This window comes from Heterocephalus glaber, unplaced genomic scaffold, assembly GCF_053883595.1.
Source record: "Heterocephalus glaber isolate CG9 unplaced genomic scaffold, H.glaber_assembly_v1.0 deba00001571, whole genome shotgun sequence".
In the NCBI taxonomy this organism is placed as follows: domain Eukaryota; kingdom Metazoa; phylum Chordata; class Mammalia; order Rodentia; family Bathyergidae; genus Heterocephalus; species Heterocephalus glaber.
The window spans coordinates 4,374,277-4,392,674 of NW_028258356.1; the positions used below are offsets into that span (position 1 = coordinate 4,374,277).

The 18,398-nt window shown below is 33.4% G+C and overlaps 1 protein-coding gene across 2 annotated transcripts in view; it reads left to right on the forward strand.

The window, feature by feature from the left end:
- Window positions 1-18,398, forward strand: part of Trhde (thyrotropin releasing hormone degrading enzyme) — a 411,539-nt gene that overhangs the window by 375,791 nt on the left and 17,350 nt on the right. For both annotated transcript variants that reach the window (XM_004845026.3, XM_087192438.1), the window contains exons 16-18: window positions 10,610-10,777; window positions 11,329-11,469; window positions 14,256-14,337. In XM_004845026.3, the coding sequence (XP_004845083.1) occupies window positions 10,610-10,777; window positions 11,329-11,469; window positions 14,256-14,337 (391 nt within the window). The remainder of the gene's footprint in view (window positions 1-10,609; window positions 10,778-11,328; window positions 11,470-14,255; window positions 14,338-18,398) is intronic.

Sequence of the window (18,398 nt, forward strand, 5' to 3'; positions counted from 1 at the left end):
GTTTCCAAATAACATACTTTTGTTTGTTAATATCCAATCTAAAAAAATCATCATTATCAAAACGTTATCAGTTCATCCCTCCCTAGTGTTTGAGACTGAGAAGCAAGATCTTTAGCACCATACACCCCTCATTGTGGCAGCTACAGTGTTGCAGGGCAAGGTATCCAGTCTACATTTGAGTAATGGTATTTCTGATGAAGAGTCAACTTAATTTTTAATTTTCACTCTTTTGCTAAACTAGAATATTTTTGCTTAATTTTCATAAGTCTACTTATTGTAACCCGTGTTAATTAAAATTCTGATAGCACTTGATTCAGATGTCAAATATATTCTGTCTCTGTCATGGTCCAGGCATCGTGCTAAAAGGCACCAGGGAGATGATGGTGAGCAAATAGCTCCAGCCTTACTGCCTAATGGGGTAAATCAATGGTAATCAGAAATCATACACGTAATGTCAGACTTTAACTGTAATCAACGCCCGGATGGAAGGAGTACAATCACAGGACACCTAGACCTGTCGGTGAGGGTGAACTTCCTGCAGAGCTGTCACTGTCTTGAGGTCTACAGGAAAATGCATGTTCCTTGGCCTTAGAAGGAAAGGGAATTAAGTATAATCAACTCTTTGCAACATGGTCTTCCTTTTCAACATCTCTTCTCAAGATAATTTTTTGGGACTTTCAAAAATTTAGCTGATTGGGCAGAACTTGTACATCATAAGAACATACTCTAAAAGTCTTTTGTTGTTGTTGTTCTTTGTTTTAGTTTTATTTGCTGAGAGGCACAAAAATTTGAGATGATTACAATTCTTCCTCAAAGCTTTAGAGGATCTCTATTGTGAAATTAGGGTCCTTCTAAGATCACAGTACATTACCACACAAGCATTTTGTAAAAGCTATATAGGCAGAAGAAAAATAACATATGGAATGTAATTAAGTGTGCTCTTGCAAATTCCTTTGTCTTATTGAAAATCTTCTTTTACCTTGCTCACTACCTGAGGTCACACTTTGTATCTTTATAAGTCTTCATATATTAAGATTACTTAATTTGATTCTATACCTAATAACAAAAGAAATTAAAATTTTTCCAAAAGCTTACCTCGAGTCCCACTGAAAATGCTACTTTTCCTTGAAATCTGGAGAATTTAATAAATTTTAACTTAGTTTTGTCCATCATGGGATAAATATTTGACTGAATCACCTTATTGAGGGATTAATGACTTTGGTTGTATTTTTAATTTACTTTTTAGTATACCAGGGATTTTACTTTCCTCCAGAGCTAATAAAATACAGAAGTATGTATTTATATTCATTTCATGTAGTTATATTTAAATTTTATCTAAATGCATTAATGATTTAATGTTCAAATGCAAAAATAATTATACACGTTTTCCTTCTCCCAACATATTTGGGCTTTTCCCTGACATTTTACTTTTAAAAAATACTGCACTGTTTTGCTAACCATATGTAGAGGCAATAATCAATAGTATTTTTCAAGTTATTCTAATTTTTACAGAAAAATGGCTTTTGAAGGTGATTTTTTTCTTGATAGTATAATTTGTTTTCTTCCACTTTGGCCAATAGTAATTTTTTATTGTACTAATATTGTTTGTCTAATATTCAGCCAATTTCAGACATAATATTACTGAACATAGGTGTCATCTATCAAAAGATATACCTATTGATTAGTTATGGAACAGCCTTATTTAAACAGCCTGTCTAGAAGTGTGAAGTGAATATAGATTTACATGAAAAACTCAGCAAGTAATACTGATTAAAGTTATAATAGTAATCATTATTATTTACTTAGCCAATGTGGACTATAAAAAAAATCTTGTAGGTTCCAAAATATTCTTACATACATTGAGTAGACTCTACCTTCAGATTCGTATGTTCAGTACTATAAAGCTCATTGCAATGACTGTCAACTACTATAATAAAGATATTTTCTGTACATTTTGCTAAAGTAACATAAGTATTCTCTCTGTGGAGACTTTCAACAATAGCAACATTTCATTTACTTTAATTTTCCCTCTTGTGCTTAAGGCCTAGATCTTGTTCTACCAGATAATCCACTCTAATTAAAAATATAAGGGAAAATCACTCATGTCAGTGTTCTTTCTAATGATAGTAGAACATTTCAAATAATAATCATAAAATATGTAAGTATCAAATATTGTTTTATATATATCTTTAAATATCTATGAGTAAGAAAGTTAGAATTTGACAACTTGTCGTTTCCTGGTAATAGGATGAAAATTAAAAGTGTATAGCTTTGGTGGGTTGAATAGTGACCTCTAAAAGATATCAAAATTCTAAACCTTACTTGGAATGTGACCTTACTTAGATGTGATTAAAGTATGAATCTCAAGATGAAATCATCCTTGATTTAGGGAAATCCCTAAATCTAATGATGAATATCTTTAAAAGAGTCAGAGAGAAGATACAGAGAGATAGAGGCAGCAAGTGATGTAAGACATAGGTAGAAGTTGGAGTGATGAATCTAAAATCAAGAAACACAAAGTATTACTGAGCTATCTGACTAAGAGAAACACAGAATGGACTCTCCCTCAGAGTCTCCAGAAAGAACCAATCATGCTTGATTTCAGCCTTCTGTAAGGAGGTGTGTAAGAGAATAAATTTCCTTTTTAAGCCACTTTATTTAATTTGTTATGGTAGCCCTAGGAAACTAATATGCATACTTTTAGTCTCTGCCTTATTTTCAATGTTTGCTTTATATTTAGTATTTTTGGTGTTTTCTTTTGTACAATGTCAAGAGATATTGCAAGTTAAATTCTTAACTTTAACTTTACTTTACTCTTATGATATTCATAAAAGAAATAAGGAATAAAAGTTACTTCTTGTTGTTTACAAACTTCAGACAATGTAGAATCACCAACCATCATAACATTATTTTAAATTGTTTAGTGAAAGAGAAACATAGGAGTCGTTGTTGGTGTGAAGAAATAGTATTGTATAGAAATTTTCCTAAAATTCATAGCAAAAATTCATATTTATTTATAGGGTCCCTGGACTTCTTAATATTTAGTGTCTTACCCCTTCCGTCCTTCACTTCTTCATCCTAACACCTTCCTTCCAACAATGGGAATGCTTTTTAAAATCAAGAATTGTATAGAAAAATATTGAAGTGATTCTACTTAATTTTTATATACAACTAACCCTTTTTATTTTATCCTTAAATATATAGTGCAGGTATTCAGTGTATAGTCTATTTTCTTATTGTTTCAGACATGTGCAATACTATATCCAGTACCTGCCAGTCACACACACACACACACACACACACATACACACACATATATATACATGCATATATTTTAAGTATTTGAGTTATTTTACAAAATAATGAACTTGTGCATTTTCACAGTTGTATCACCTACCAATGAAAAATGTCTTTTTCCTAAATTTATAACTTCCTCATCTATTTACATCATTCTCTTTTTCTCCAGAATCCAGGTTGTTTAAAATAATTTTACATCACTTCATATAACAGAACTAGATTCTTCATAGCTATTTTGAGTGTCCTTTATAAAATTTAACTATATCAATTATTCTTCAAAATACACATGTATTTGAGATTTATCAAACATTTTACTGCTTTTTCAAATGGAAAAATAACAGGAAGGTCAAAGAATATTTCATAAACACCTCAGATTTGAAGAACACCTTTCTAGTTCTTAAAAAAACAGTATAACAGCATATTCTTGTGTACCATGCTATAATTAAAAAAAAGCATATTTTTATGTCCCACACTATCATTTAAAACCATGAATATATGAAAATTATATTTTGAGCAATATATGTATGCATATACATTCACATACACAGAAAAAGTAAAATTTAGCCAAAACAAAATCCACTTTTGGTTGAGGACTTTCAAATGAGAAAAATGCATTGCTCTGACTCTTTATGTGACAGCTTAATAGTATGTATTTCGTGAAATATTAAATTATGGTATGCAAGTCTTCCCAGGCTGGAGAATTCGTCTTGTTAGTCTCAGTGGCCTGGACAGTACTTTACAGATGAAAGTAAACTGCATTTGCACAGTCGCTCACATTATGGAATAGTACCCTACTGAACACAATAAATCTCTGTAATTTTTCAAACTTTGTATAGATAATACAAAAGATGATGACCCTTGCCATAAATTGTTCCTAGGACATCAATGTTATTTGTTGAGGTGGAGCCCGATGTACTCCAGTGGAGTTTTCACAGACACTCAGATCTAGGTCATGATTTGAGTAACAGTCCTTATGTATTTGCTAACTGATGTGTCATTTCCATCATTTATCTTTCACCTTAACAGTTAAACTAAAAGAACTGATTCCTAATTATTGTAATCCAGACAAGATCATTAATTTTTTGTATATGTAGATTTAATGTTATAGCAGACACTGAGATTCACAGCGCTCTGACCAGAGCTGAGTACAAAACAAGCCACATAGTCAGTCAGGATACAGCAGATGAATTGAAAAACCATGGATAACAGTCAGGTGATTATCAGAAAGCTATTTGTCTCATTTTTAACAGAGACATCCATAAATAGGGCAATTTATCAGGCATTTCACAACTTCTACTATAACTTTAAATTTTAAATTATGTTGTGTTCTTACAGCTATTTATATTAGCAGCCTGCTGCTCACTGTTTTAGAATGAGTCATCATAGGTATCTTAACTTTTTCTACTTTTGTTACAAAGCATATTTTTGAGCGCTTATGGTTATAATTGATTCTGTTTGTATTGCAAGAAAGTCTTAAGGGTTCTAAGTTGTCATGTGCTTAATGCTTTTGTGCTAAGCTTTTTAATAGGATGAGTTTAAAATCCAGACCTCAGAAAAATTTCAGATAAGTCATAAACTCTCCTCCTATTATTTACTTTTATCCACTTTACTTTTTGTGTAAGTCTTTGTCATTCACTGTGAATGTTTTGAGCTTTGTATATTTCTCCCTTTTGCTCTGTCTTTGTAACTTTTATTTGAAGTTTCCTTTTTTATTCTGTTCTTTTAAAGGTTACCTGGGTCACTGTTTCTTACACTTCTGTGCTTTAGTCATTATATTTTATAAAGTGGCCTTATGACCCAGACACTTAACCCTCCTTACCATTCTCTCCCCATGATCCTCAAGTTGAACAGCTGCTAGAAATTATACCTACTCTACATAGGACTTAAATACTGAAAACAAAAATTTTACTTGTATTTTTTCAACTTAAAGTGAATGTCTTTTGCAAAGTAAATTCACTTTAACTTTTAAATTCACTTAAAAGGAGTGGAGGTATCTTAAAACATAATCTTTTGATATATTCAGGTTGTTGAGAGTTAAATCCACAAATAAAACAGCAGCACCAGCAGCAGTTCTTTTTCACTTCATGTAGAAAGAGCAGCCTATGCACTTTGAAACCTGCAAAATTACAATTTCAAGAAGGATTAGAGATCCTTTCAGAACAGATTCAGATATTTTTACATGAAGTTTTTCCATTCACCATCACATTGCTCTAGCACTGTCCTTTGAGGTGCAAAGGCCCATGCAGACCTTTTTTGAACTGCCCTTCGTTTGTTCTGAGGTTTTAGTATTCCTTTATGTTATACATAAGCTTCAATGACAATAAGCAAATGCTGGGCAGGAAGTGAGAGAACCTCCAGAAACAAAGCCAACCTGGCTGTGACATGAAATGTTTCTCCCTAATGGTACTGTTGCCTGCTTGCCTCTCCTCTGGTCACTGGCTGGGCATTTCCCATGGAATTCTGTCCCTCTGCTGGAGACATTGTAGAGACACTTGGAAATAATATTCCTCCTGGTTACTATGATTGTTAAATGAATTTGTGACATTATGTTTGATTGACAATTATATCAAGAAAGTTAGGTGGGATTATTACATGGAATTTTATTTTTAAAGCCTTGCACTGAATTTTCACCATCAGTCATGGTTTTAAAGGAACTACTCATTCACATTTGGTGAGACTGTTTAAACAGTTTTTACTACATTTTTCAAAGATTCCATTCATTTGGGATAGATAGGAATATTGTTACTTCATACTAATAATAATAGTCATAAAAGTAATGAGGAAGAAGAGGGGTATTACCCTATATCAAGATAATTTTGTACAACCCCAGCATTGGACTATGCATATCATGAAGTTAAATTCTGTGTTTAACCCTTAATATGATCCATGCAGTGTGCCATGCAGCAGACAGAGATTATCTCAAACATTGTAAAAGCTCTTCGGAGAATTTTATCCCCATTTTCTAAATGAGTAAATTCACACTTAGGGGCAAAGTCACACATTCCTTCTAAGCAGTGTCAAGCCTTATTCAGGATGACTTTTCAGAGCAGAAGAGAGCCTGAGGAATGTAGGTAGAGAAGGATGGAGTTTAGGACACAACAAACATCAACCTTTGTAAGTGCAAGATTATTTTGTAGTTTCATATTTTGAAGTCATAGATTATCTGAAAGATAAGAAAAGTGCAAATACTTTTAAGGCAGAGCAAGATTTGAGGTATTGGCAGTAAAGCTTCAATTAAAGCTTCTAATTTTTCGTTAGAGTAGGCCAGCCATCTCTCAAATGAATGAATGAATCTTACATTAATTAAAATTAATTAAATGTTAGGCCCCACTCTATATCAGTGGCATGTGCAGTACCACTGAAAGGAAGAGTGCCTCTTAAGCAGCTAGTGGTTTTGTAATATTTCTCATTGTCTTTGAAAATAATGAAACCCACATTTCAATGTTAATGCAATCACTAATGAAAAGAATCTTGTACTAATAGAGGGAAAAAAAGGACTTTAGAGCTCATGTACTTCATCCTTGCCCAATTAGGGTGAAAAATGAAGTCCAAAACAATGACCTTGACTTACCCAGACCTACAGGCAGTTACTGTCTAAATTACTTCTGGTGAGAACCTTCTTAGAAATAACCTTCTATTGTGATTGAGTATCAAAATTTATATTTTAAAATAGTATAGTTTTTCCTTCAGCGAGTGTTGATTTTATGCAAGATTTTTGAAATTTATCATGAGGCATTTTAGGTTATTCAGTACATACATTGGATGTGTTTTATTCTAACATAATTTTTATTTATCAATATAATTATATGTTTGCTAATTTCCAAAATAATGGTAACAATTATTAAATTATTGAACTTGAAATATGTGAGTTAGCAAAAAGACTAGTTACCTATAATGCCCAAACTTTGAGGCAAATATTGCTAATACTCTCTTATTTATTCTTTCAGTCTTTTTTCCCTAAGAACATAACATATTAGTTTTTTAAACTTCACACATTGATGCTATACATATTATAGGTTTACATATGTATTGTATTCTGTCTTTAATAATAAACTATCATATTATTAAATAGTAATCTATAATATTATTCTCAGTTCCTCATAACTTCAACCAGTACCTCATTTTTGATATTTTAGATGGGTCTAGAATTTTTGCCTTAAAAAGTAATACAGAAATAAAACTTTTCATAGAAAAATCTTTGAAATTTTTATTTACTTAATTTATTAATACACCACAAAAATGTTAACTTCTTAACTAAAGTACCAACTTTCTATGATTTGGTCTCAGTCCCCCATTTTTATGGATGGGATGTTTGTGCCCTTCCAACCCCCAAATCCATATGGTAGCATCAAAAACATCAATATGATGGGTGTGTTCTTTGGAAAGTAATTAGGTCACGAGGGAGGAGTCATCTCACAAGGGATAAAGCCCTTATTAGAAAGCACCTCAGAGAGCCCACCAGCCCTTTTTCTGCCATCTGAGGATGAAATAAGAAGCCAGCAGTTTATATGTATCCCTGAAGAGGTTCCTCATTAGAACACAACTTTAGATGACCTTGGTGATACCTTCAGTCTTCATGGTACCTCAGAACCTCAGCCTTAAGAACTGTGAGAGATAAATAAATAGATTATTTATAGAAATAAAGAAATAGAAATAAATTTCTGCTGTTATAACCCAGTCTGTTGCACTTTGTTATTACAGTGTTAAGACAACTATCATTGTTTTTTTAATTCAGTAAAAAAATTGTCAAATGATGCATAGCTTTATTTTTCTGCCTACTTATTTTTTAACATTTGCCCCCAATACATTTAGTTTACGTATTTTATTTCACAATGGTATACTGAACGTCTGTGCTTTCAATATTTTCATCCTACAAATGAACCGTCATAATCCTATTTTAAGTAAGAATGCAGTAAAGGCCATAGTACAAGTTCTGTTAATTAGGTGATGTCTGCAGTGTTACTACCATAAGAAAGAGCAAGTCATTTCATTTCAGCTAAACATGATCCTGTTCATCTTGTATGATGGTAACTAAGAGAGACCAGTTGACTATTCATGTATATTTACCGTATCTAGAGAAAAACAAGCACAGGTTTCCTTGTCAGTTGATAAAATTCCATTAAAAGATGTACTTCTGAAGTAGCAGTTAAAAAGAAATGACTGTTGGGCTGCTCACATCTTCATAAACAATTTTCATATTCACTGGGCGGGGCCCTTTTACCCTGTTTCCTGATGTCAAGTGTCTCCCAGGACTCATTTGTACCGTTCATAACTATGGGTTCTGTGGTTTCTTAGCTCATGCTTTACAAACAAATGAGCTTTTCCATTTGTTCCTAATGACTTTGGTTTATACAAAGGGATCTTAAACTGTCTCCAGAGCAATCATTTTGCTAAAATGTTATTAGAACATCTTCTCAAATTTAGCAACAAAAAGGGATTTCATTAACAATGGAAGTCATTGGGAATTGAGGGCCCTTAGCATATTCAGTAATTACCAATCTTGTTTTGTTTTCAGTGATGAGTAAAAACGATCTTGTGAATTGTACATTGATTCTTTATCTAGTGGATAAATAAGGAATATAAGGAATTGATGGGGTAGGAAGAGATGCTAGAAAAATCATAGCAGTATTTTTGGACTAATCAGCTCTGTCTTTGCTATCCAAAAAGCCATACGAACCTCTGCAATTGTATTCCCTAGGCTCTGTTAATAGAGTCATTTCTGTCCTGAGATTTGGGGGGATCCGTACCTAAGGCTGAGGGTCAACGTGCCATCAATAGGCTCCATATTATACATGTAAACAAACATGTGTTTCATTTTCATAATAATTAAATTTGATCCATCTGCTATGCACAAATGAACTGCTGCTGAGAAGTTGGACACTTGACCAGCACTTTCGTGCAAAGTACATACAAAGAACAGATTGTTTAATTCAGTCTTTTTTTTCTTCATTTGCAGCTGCAAATACAGAGACAGAAAATCCCCTTACTTGAGACAGTTTGACTTCAAAGGCCTTCCAAGGACAATTGTGCTAAATTTCTTCGGGGTTTTGGTCATTTTTACCAATACTTTATTTCTAGATGTCTTTCCAAAATATTTCTCATCTCTGTATGTATCTCCAGAATGATGGCTATCTTGCCTTCTCCTAGAGCTCTGGAAGGACTTGCACAGTCTCTCCACTTGAGGGACAATGGAGACAGCAATGTGAACTCTTGACATCATAGTTCCTCTTTGTGGTCAGCATCAAGTAAAAAGATGAAAAATACCAGTTCTTGGCTACATCCTAGGGAAAGAAAGATGCCCACTCTTCTCCACAACAATCCAGAGAATTAGTACATGCTTCATCAGTCTTAGAGCTCCTCCAGATCTGCCCAGTCAATCCACCTAAGGGAAGACCAAACACCAGTTTGAACCAGAGGACAGCATATATCCTGCCTAATGCTCAGAGCAGATGGGGGTTGGGGTGAGATTTCTGATCTTAGTTTTCACCCAGAAAGGAAAAAGTTGATCTCTTGCATCCTTACCCAGTTTCTCTAGAGCTGCCCAAAGAACCAACATCAGCCTTTGGAGTTCTGAAGGATCTGATGTAGTCTAGCCACCCAAGGGAGAACAGAGACCATAGGCTGGACTCACACACTACAGCGAGTGCCTCCCTACCTCTGTACAGAGGAAACAGACAAAAAGCAGCACTGTCCTCTTCTCTCTGGGAAGGCAAAGGGTCAGCAGAGGCATCAGAATCTTCAAGATTGGGCACAAATGGAAACAAAGCTTTTGTAAATAAGGAGAAGAGGAATTGAAGAGAAGGGAGGGGAATGGGAAAAAAAGAAGCAAGCAGGCACCTTCCCACTGGTACTGAAAAAGCTGATGGAGACCCCCTTCAACCCGCCCATGGGAGGCCTGCCTGAGCATGGGCAGGGTTTCTGCATGGGTGGAGGCTAGTGGGGGTGGGGCTGGGGAGGTCTAAGGTAAGGGTGAAGTGGTGGGGGGCCAGGGATACATCATGTACGGGTACAAATTCGTTATGATGAATGTGATTTTATATATATATATATATATATATATATATATATATATAGCACTGATACAATTAATTGAAAAAAAGAATGGCATAGAAATTGTTTTCAAAACTCCTTTTGAATAAAAGACATTGCTGTATTCATCCAGTCACTAATTTTTTAATATTACTACATAATCTTTTAGGTAAAATCTAACCAATGAAATCTTTATAAAAATTGTGCAAAGTAAGGTCTGTCTTTACCTTCAACACGATGAAGTTTTTAATTAACAATAAACCACCATGGGTTGCTTTCTTAGAATACCACTAAATGTTAGAGACATTGTCTACTGTACCGGAGTATCGCTGCTGGATGAGGATGTCTGGGAATTCATATGGATGAAATTCCACTCCACCACGGCAATTTCTGAAAAGAAGATATTATTGGAAGCCTTAACTTGCAGTGATGACAGGAATTTATTAAATAGGTGGGTCATTTAATTTTCTGAATTTGTTTTTGTAATAAAGGTATTTTCTAATCAAACTGTTCTGAAGTTCATTGTATTTCATTAAATGTATATATTATGTTATTTTATATATTATAATATGTATAATTTATATGTACACCTTCCTAAGGATAAGGAACTCTTCCATGTTAACATGATTAAAGTCACTTAAGAAATATCTGTGACAAATTATTTGATATAATTTATATATGTGTGTAAGAAAACATTTCACTATGAAAAGATTTATTTACTGCAAAAATTTTTAAAGGGGAGTTTGTAATCTCAAATCAGACTTGTGAATTCCTGATCCCACAGAAATTTTTAGAGTTGAATTAATGTATTTAATGGAATAAATAATAAATTTGGCCTCCTCTATTTTTATAAACAGAAATTTGCTGCATTAAATTTGTATTAGGAAAGTTTGCACTCAACTATTATTTTGAAGATTAGGAGAAACAAGATTATGTAATTTTTTAAGACTATAAAAAATATTTGTTACTGCCTAAGAATTTTTCCACAATTCTACTTTATAGGCTTCTAAATCTGTCCCTGAATTCAGAGGTTGTGCTGGATCAAGATGCAATTGATGTCATAATTCATGTAGCTCGAAATCCACATGGCCGAGATCTTGCCTGGAAGTTCTTCAGAGATAAATGGAAGATATTAAATACCAGGTAGAAATAAGAATTCAATTATGCATACCAGAATGAGTAAAGTAGACATAAGAAGCATAGGGCCCAAGTTTTGTGTTATAGCTAAGATTCAAATAATACTGTAAGATCTTTAAAACAGTCAACCAAGATGCAGTTCTACTCTGAAATTGAGAATTACTTCAGAAATTAGATAGCACTATCATTTGTTATACATTAATAACCCTAATTAATTACATATGAACATAGCAACTTTCCTGGAGATTCCATCAAACTGTTCAAAGTTGAAGAAACCTTATCCTAAGGTTTCTATATCCTGAACATGTTATAGAAAACCATTCATAAATAAGATATTGTAGTGTTATAATAAGAAACTTCTATAGAATTGTTTGAAACATAAATACCATAAAACATCTAAATGAAGCCATGACATCGAGAAGAAACATTAATCATTTGAATCATTATATGATTTCAGTTGCAGTAGAATTCTTTTCCAGGATGTCTTGTTTCGTGTTGAAAATTCTTCAGCCTTGGTTTTATCAAATGTTTTATTATATATTTAAATTTATTATAATAAGTGCTAATGTATTACTCTGATAATCTCTATGGTATTTTAAAATTAAATTTCTTATAGAGTATGTAAATGCTGGATGTTCTTTTCATACATAAATGTTCCCAGATACTAAGTCAAATTATTATTCTGTCTCTTCAAAACTAACACAAAAATATTATATTTAAGCACACCTTTCTCAGTTGCACTGGTATAATGAGTTCAACTGGAAATCATATGTCATATTAGAAACATTTCTATCCACAGATATACTGATGATATTCCTTTAAGGCACATTGACATTTTTATATTTTCAGTTCAGAACTTGGAGTGATCGGAAGATTAGAGCTTGCTTTGCTGGCATGCATATAATAGAGTCATGTAACAGTCAGGCAGCTAAGGTGAAATTAATATATATGAGCACTTCTTTTAAAAAACGTCAAATGCCTACCAATATGTACACAGTTTCATTGGTTTTGTAGATCAGAGTTCAGTGGAATGTATCTATATGTATACATTGTTTATTGCCCACCAAAAATGTTTAGTTCCTAGTATGCTTAATTTGTCTCTCAGAGTCTATGATCTCCACACAAAAGTTTAAAAGGTTGCAGTTTCACAGTAGCTACAATACAGTAGTATTTATTTTGACAAATAAAAGTGTCCTCTTCATCTATCCCTACTTCTCTGTCCTTTGATGGTAAAGTTCATGGGGAGGTGCTTTCCAAGATACTCTTTTCTTCTCACTCTTCAAGGTTTTCCTTCTAGTTTCAGTCACTTCCAAATCTATGTCTCTATCTCAAACATTTCACCTCAGCGACAGTCTGATAGATAATATCCCATTGTGTACCCTCTATTGGAGTTTACATGCAATGCTAAAGCTATCATTATTTACACACTTGGAAATCTGCAAAGGGATCCTTGACATCCTTGCCTTGACATATTTAACAATTACTCTTGAGTTCTTTTCAATTTAACACTTCCAAATGTTTCTTGAGTTATTCCTTTTTTCCTGCTACCCCTTTCCTAGTGCAGGACGGTATCTCTTGCAATACCCTTACAATAGCCTTCTGTCTCCCTGCCGTTATAATTACACTCACCACACCACTATACACATACATATAACCCCATTCCCATTGTTCCAAGAATCTTTCTGAAAAGCAAGTGTGATTATTCACTTGCAGTAAAACTTTCCATAGTTCCATGCATTATTTAAAATCTAAGTCCCTTAATACTTTCTTAGCCTTTTTCTTCTACCTCTAGGCTTACAGTTTATGCACGCAGCTCCTAACTACTCATAACTGCCTGCACATGCCTTTGTTTATGTTGGTCCTCTACCTAAAATTACTTTCTCAGAACTCGCCATACTCAATCTAGAAACATCATTTCCTTGAAACCATTCCCAAGACCCTATAGCTAGATACCATCTCTGAATGCTGCATGAAATTTTATCAATGCCATATTTAGTTACATTAAATGAGAATTATCTGTTTACATGTGTAGCTCTACAACAAGTTAATAAAATACCTTCAATAAAGTTATGCCTTATCTTCGTCTGAGAGCATAACTAAAATCAATTGAGGTGCCCTGAGAAAAAATTAATTATTTTCATTAATATATAGTTGGCTAATTCTGTAACCACATCTTGATTATATATGATCACTGATATTGTTATCAAATGCCTCTTTGTTTTCTTTTACATAGCTATTTCCATAAAATATTTATAGTGCTAGAATTATAAGAAATTATATCAGTTATCCAATTTATCCCCCTTATTTTATAGAATAAAAAGCTAAGTTCTTCAGAAGCTCAGTTACTTATGGTCCCCTAAATTAGGGAAGCATTAGAAAATCTCTTGTAAAAAAAAAAAAAAAGAAAATTAAAAATAAAAAAGAAAATCTCTTGTAAAGTCAGTTTGGCCTTTGCTTCCTAAGACCCAGAGTGTTATTTTTAGTATAATTATCTTCGTTCTAAAAGTATAGTAGCAATATGATACAGTAATATTCAGGATAGAAATCCTTAGCAAAATAGAGACAAATTGTTAAGAGAACTCCTTCCACTTACCAATTCAAATTATTCATTGTCTTCAGTCACAAGTCAAGCAACTGTGTTGGAAGTACAAGAATTATGCAATCCAAATGAACAATTAGATATTCTCTGGTCAATGGAAGTATTGAGAAGTAATCTAAAAATCTTTATAGTAATATTTCTTCAATAATTACCTATAATAATAACTTTGAAACTTTTTCTTTAATCTTTTGAGGTATGGAGAAGCATTATTTATGAATTCCAAACTTATCAGTGGAGTTACAGAATTTCTTAATACTGAAGGTGAACTCAAAGAGGTAAATATTTTGAGATGAATTCTAATTCTTTCCTTTTATAAATGTATGAAAGTATATATTTATCTACACCATTTCTTTCTATTGTACTCCATGAGATTCATACCAATTCCTTTTACACACACACACACACACACACACACACACACCTATGTAAAAGAATTTTCTCAATTCATTATTTTCAAAAGGTATTTCTAATATAATGGACACTGAATGTCTGAAAAGAGAGTTTGATTGTAATTATTTCCAAAGCTGGATATCCAAAATCTATTCTAGAATCTTTGGTTTGAGTAGCCACTCCTCAGATGATTCTATGACTGCAGTTTAGAACCCAATAACCAATAACACTTTCATGTAAGTGATGCAGTATTTGTAAACAGACTAATGTTAGCCTGAGTCTCACTGCTTTCTTTTCAATTCCTTGCAGACAAGAGACAATAATGGACATGATGATAATGCTTCATGCTGTCTAGCCTGCTAAATTGAATGAATTTGTATGTGGGGAAGGAACATATCTAGTAATACACATTGAAATTAAACTTTTGCTTGGTACAGTCACAAATGAATTTTATTGATGAAAATAAATTATATTTTTTTTACTGAATATATAGAGTCCAGATTTTGGAGTACCTAACATGTCCTTTTCCTCTGGTTTATTTTTCTGGAAAGGTAAGCAAGCTAGGCATTCCTTCTTTCCCCTCACTCCCATTAACTCTAAAAGAGATGAATATGGAATGGGGAGGGTTAGGAAGGTAGGATAGAGGTACAAAATTTAGATTATTTTAATTGATTATAATGAGTTGAGCTTCAAATACCTACTGCCTTTTCCTTTGTTGCTCTTCTCCATCAGAAAATATAGCTGCTATTTCATATTGAGAATCACATTTCCTTCGTTTTTCAGTGATAGAAAGCCTGATGCTGTGACCCAGAGTTAATCCCATCAAACATCATTCCCTGAAGCATCAAGCCTGGCCTTAATATCTTCTAATGTTGCCCAGTTTCCTGAGATGATCTCCCATGTACTAACTTGGATTCTGTCACACTGTGAGCTGAGCTAAGCTAAGGCTCTGATAGTAATGATTTGAAATTCAGTCTTTATCCTTGCCATGTGTATTCCCAACCATGAAAGATTTGGTTGGAAATCCCGGAACATTGTTTTTACTACTTTTGCAAGTATTAGAAGCTAAATGGAAAGGACTTTTTCATAACCATAACAAACAGAAAAAAAGAACAATTAAGTTAATGATTGCTTCCAGTTTTGTTCGAATTTAAATAAAGAACTTTTAATGTCTTGATTTTACATTCAATACTCTGGGAACCAATGAAGGACTTAATCATGACTGGAGCAGTTCAAGTGAACAGAAAAGTGAAAAATCTGTTTCCCCTTTCTTCCCCTTTTCCCTTGCCCTTGGTCCCTTCTTTCTCTTTTCTCTCCTCTCATCTCCTTCAGTCCCATTTCTTCATACCTCCTGCCTGTCCTTTCTCCCTTCTCCACACCTTTTCTAACTGCTTGTTTTTCACATTTTCCTCGACTTGATAACATCCAGGCCATAATGAAAAAAATCATTTAAACGCACATTTAATTGATTTATTATATATTATTTTGTTTTACTTTTTTAACCTGTACAATTTGAATCTTTTATTTAATTGCCATTTTAGGTGTTCCAAGGTCCCCCCATTGTGAAAGGTACAATTTCAAAACTGAAGCTAAATTGTGGCTTTTATTCCATTATCTTTAAAGCAGCTAACTTCACAATCCAAATTCTCAAAGGAATGAATCAGCGATAAATCCTTCACCACAGAGTGACTTGTTAGTTTAACTGCTTCTGCCAGAGGCATTTTTATACTTTCATCATCTAACCATTGTCTATGGGATTGGGGAGCACTATTTTCAGGTGGGATGCGAGAGTTAATTTATAATGACTATAACTTCTTTTCCTTAAATAAAAAGACAGAAAAATCCAGTCCCATTCCCTATATAACCATGGGGAGCCTCATAAACAGAAAATCCAATGTGCTTCCTTGGGGTACAGCACGTTCTTATTTTCCAGGATCATAGATTGAAAGGGAATCAACAGATTTATGAATTCTGAAAACTCATTTGCTATTTTATTTTAGTGATCTTCATTAACGTTAGTGACATTAGAAGAGAGAAAATTACGTTGTTCTGTGTTTCCTTCCCCAAAACTGCATTCTAGTACCTGAAACTGAATTTCTTTTCATTAAAGGACTCTGGGAGTCAGAACAACATTAGTTCACAAGGCCATCCATCATTTCCTTAATTCTAAACTAATGGACCTCTGACCTCATGGGATCTCAGAGGCCCTGGCCATTTTCCATTCTGATGTCCATTAAGCAGTCCTCTCCTGCATCTATTTCTCTTGCATGGTGAACTAATATACAACATTGTTGCAGGATCACATGGCTCCTGTGTGTCACAGACATCCCATTTACACTTTTAATGTTAAAGACTTATCCTTCATTGTCAGACAATAGCTAATTTTATTTATTGTTGTAAAGTGTATTATATTTTGAAATTTTATGATATTGGGGTCTGGAGTACACTGAAATAAGAGATTTTCAAAAAAAGTATTAAAATGGTTTAATAGATAAACATATCTAGAAGTTTTATGCTAAGAAAATTAGGGTGCACAAACAACACTGATATTTTACTAAATGTTAATTTACAAATGTGTCTAGATGTTCAAGATTTTAAAAAATAAAAGCCAAAAGGCATTAATATCTAGGAAACATAACTTTTTAGAAATGAAAAGCAGCAGAAGAGCCTACAAAAGAGCAAAGAAAGAAAGAAAACTGGAATGCTAAATGGCTTCCATCTATTCCAAGTCCTGTAAAGTGATGCAAGGGTCACAAGGCATTGCAAAAATGCTCTAGAAGCATTTAAATGGCTTCTTGGACCACGTGTTTGCTGTGAGAGCTGCAGAGGAGTATGGGCTATCAGATCAATTTATGGCAACCCTGCAAAGTAGGCCAGATGTGTTCTGATGGATAAGCTGCTCTTAAGATGCATGAGTCACCTCAGGCTCTCTGAGCTCACAAGGGAAGTATTTAGTGCACTTAAATAGTGATTTAAGAAATGAATCTCTAGAGACCATCCAGTTACACTGTCTATTGCAAGTTCTCTTGCGAGATAATCTGACCTACTATCCTTGTGACAATAAATGTTCTTATTCAGACTCACAGTTTGCCTTTAAGGAAGATGTAAGTGTTTTACTTCATGTGTTCAGGCTGGCTTCACAAAGAGGCCAAGAGCATGCTTCACAGATTTAAAGTTGCCAAAGAGGTATTTATCACTACCTGGCATATTTGGGGAATATCTAGAAAAATATAATGCAGAACATATTTTAAAAAGGAGAGATATATTTTTGATTAACATACAATATAGCAAGTAATGACACCACAATGTCATGTTTTTGTAATAAAGCATAAAAGTCAAAACATACAACAAAACTTATTATTTCTGGCTTTATGAATATAGCCTTTATAAATCTAAACATGAATATGGAAATACAATTGTGTTGCTGGTAATTAGCTAATTTTCAAATTATGATTCAAGTACTTTCTAGACTTTCTTGTTAGTATATAGAAGGGCAGTGCCTGAAATATTAGAGATAATGAATTCCTACCCTTTCTTTTTTCTTTATTCCTTAATGTGTGTAAATTTTATCCAATGTCAGATTAGTTTTTAGGATGCACACCAAAAATTGTTATGCATTGTATATTTTACGTGTTTCCTATAAAAGTGCAGTGATCTTGAAATCTTTACAAGGATATAGTTGTGAGATCATCAATTGTGAATGTTGCCAGACAGAGGGCTCTATAGGAAAGTAGATAAAAAATTTGGAGAAAGCCCATCAGTATCAGGTAATGAAAGAAACAGTGTCATAAACAAACAAATCTATCCATGACCTAAATTCTAAATTAATTTAGAAAGGTATAATTAAACATTTTAAACACCCTTTACCCTATTCCCCCTGCTCCTGAGCTTATCTTGATGCATTACATTTTCTTCCTGGCATATCTTCCATGTGGCGCCCACCATG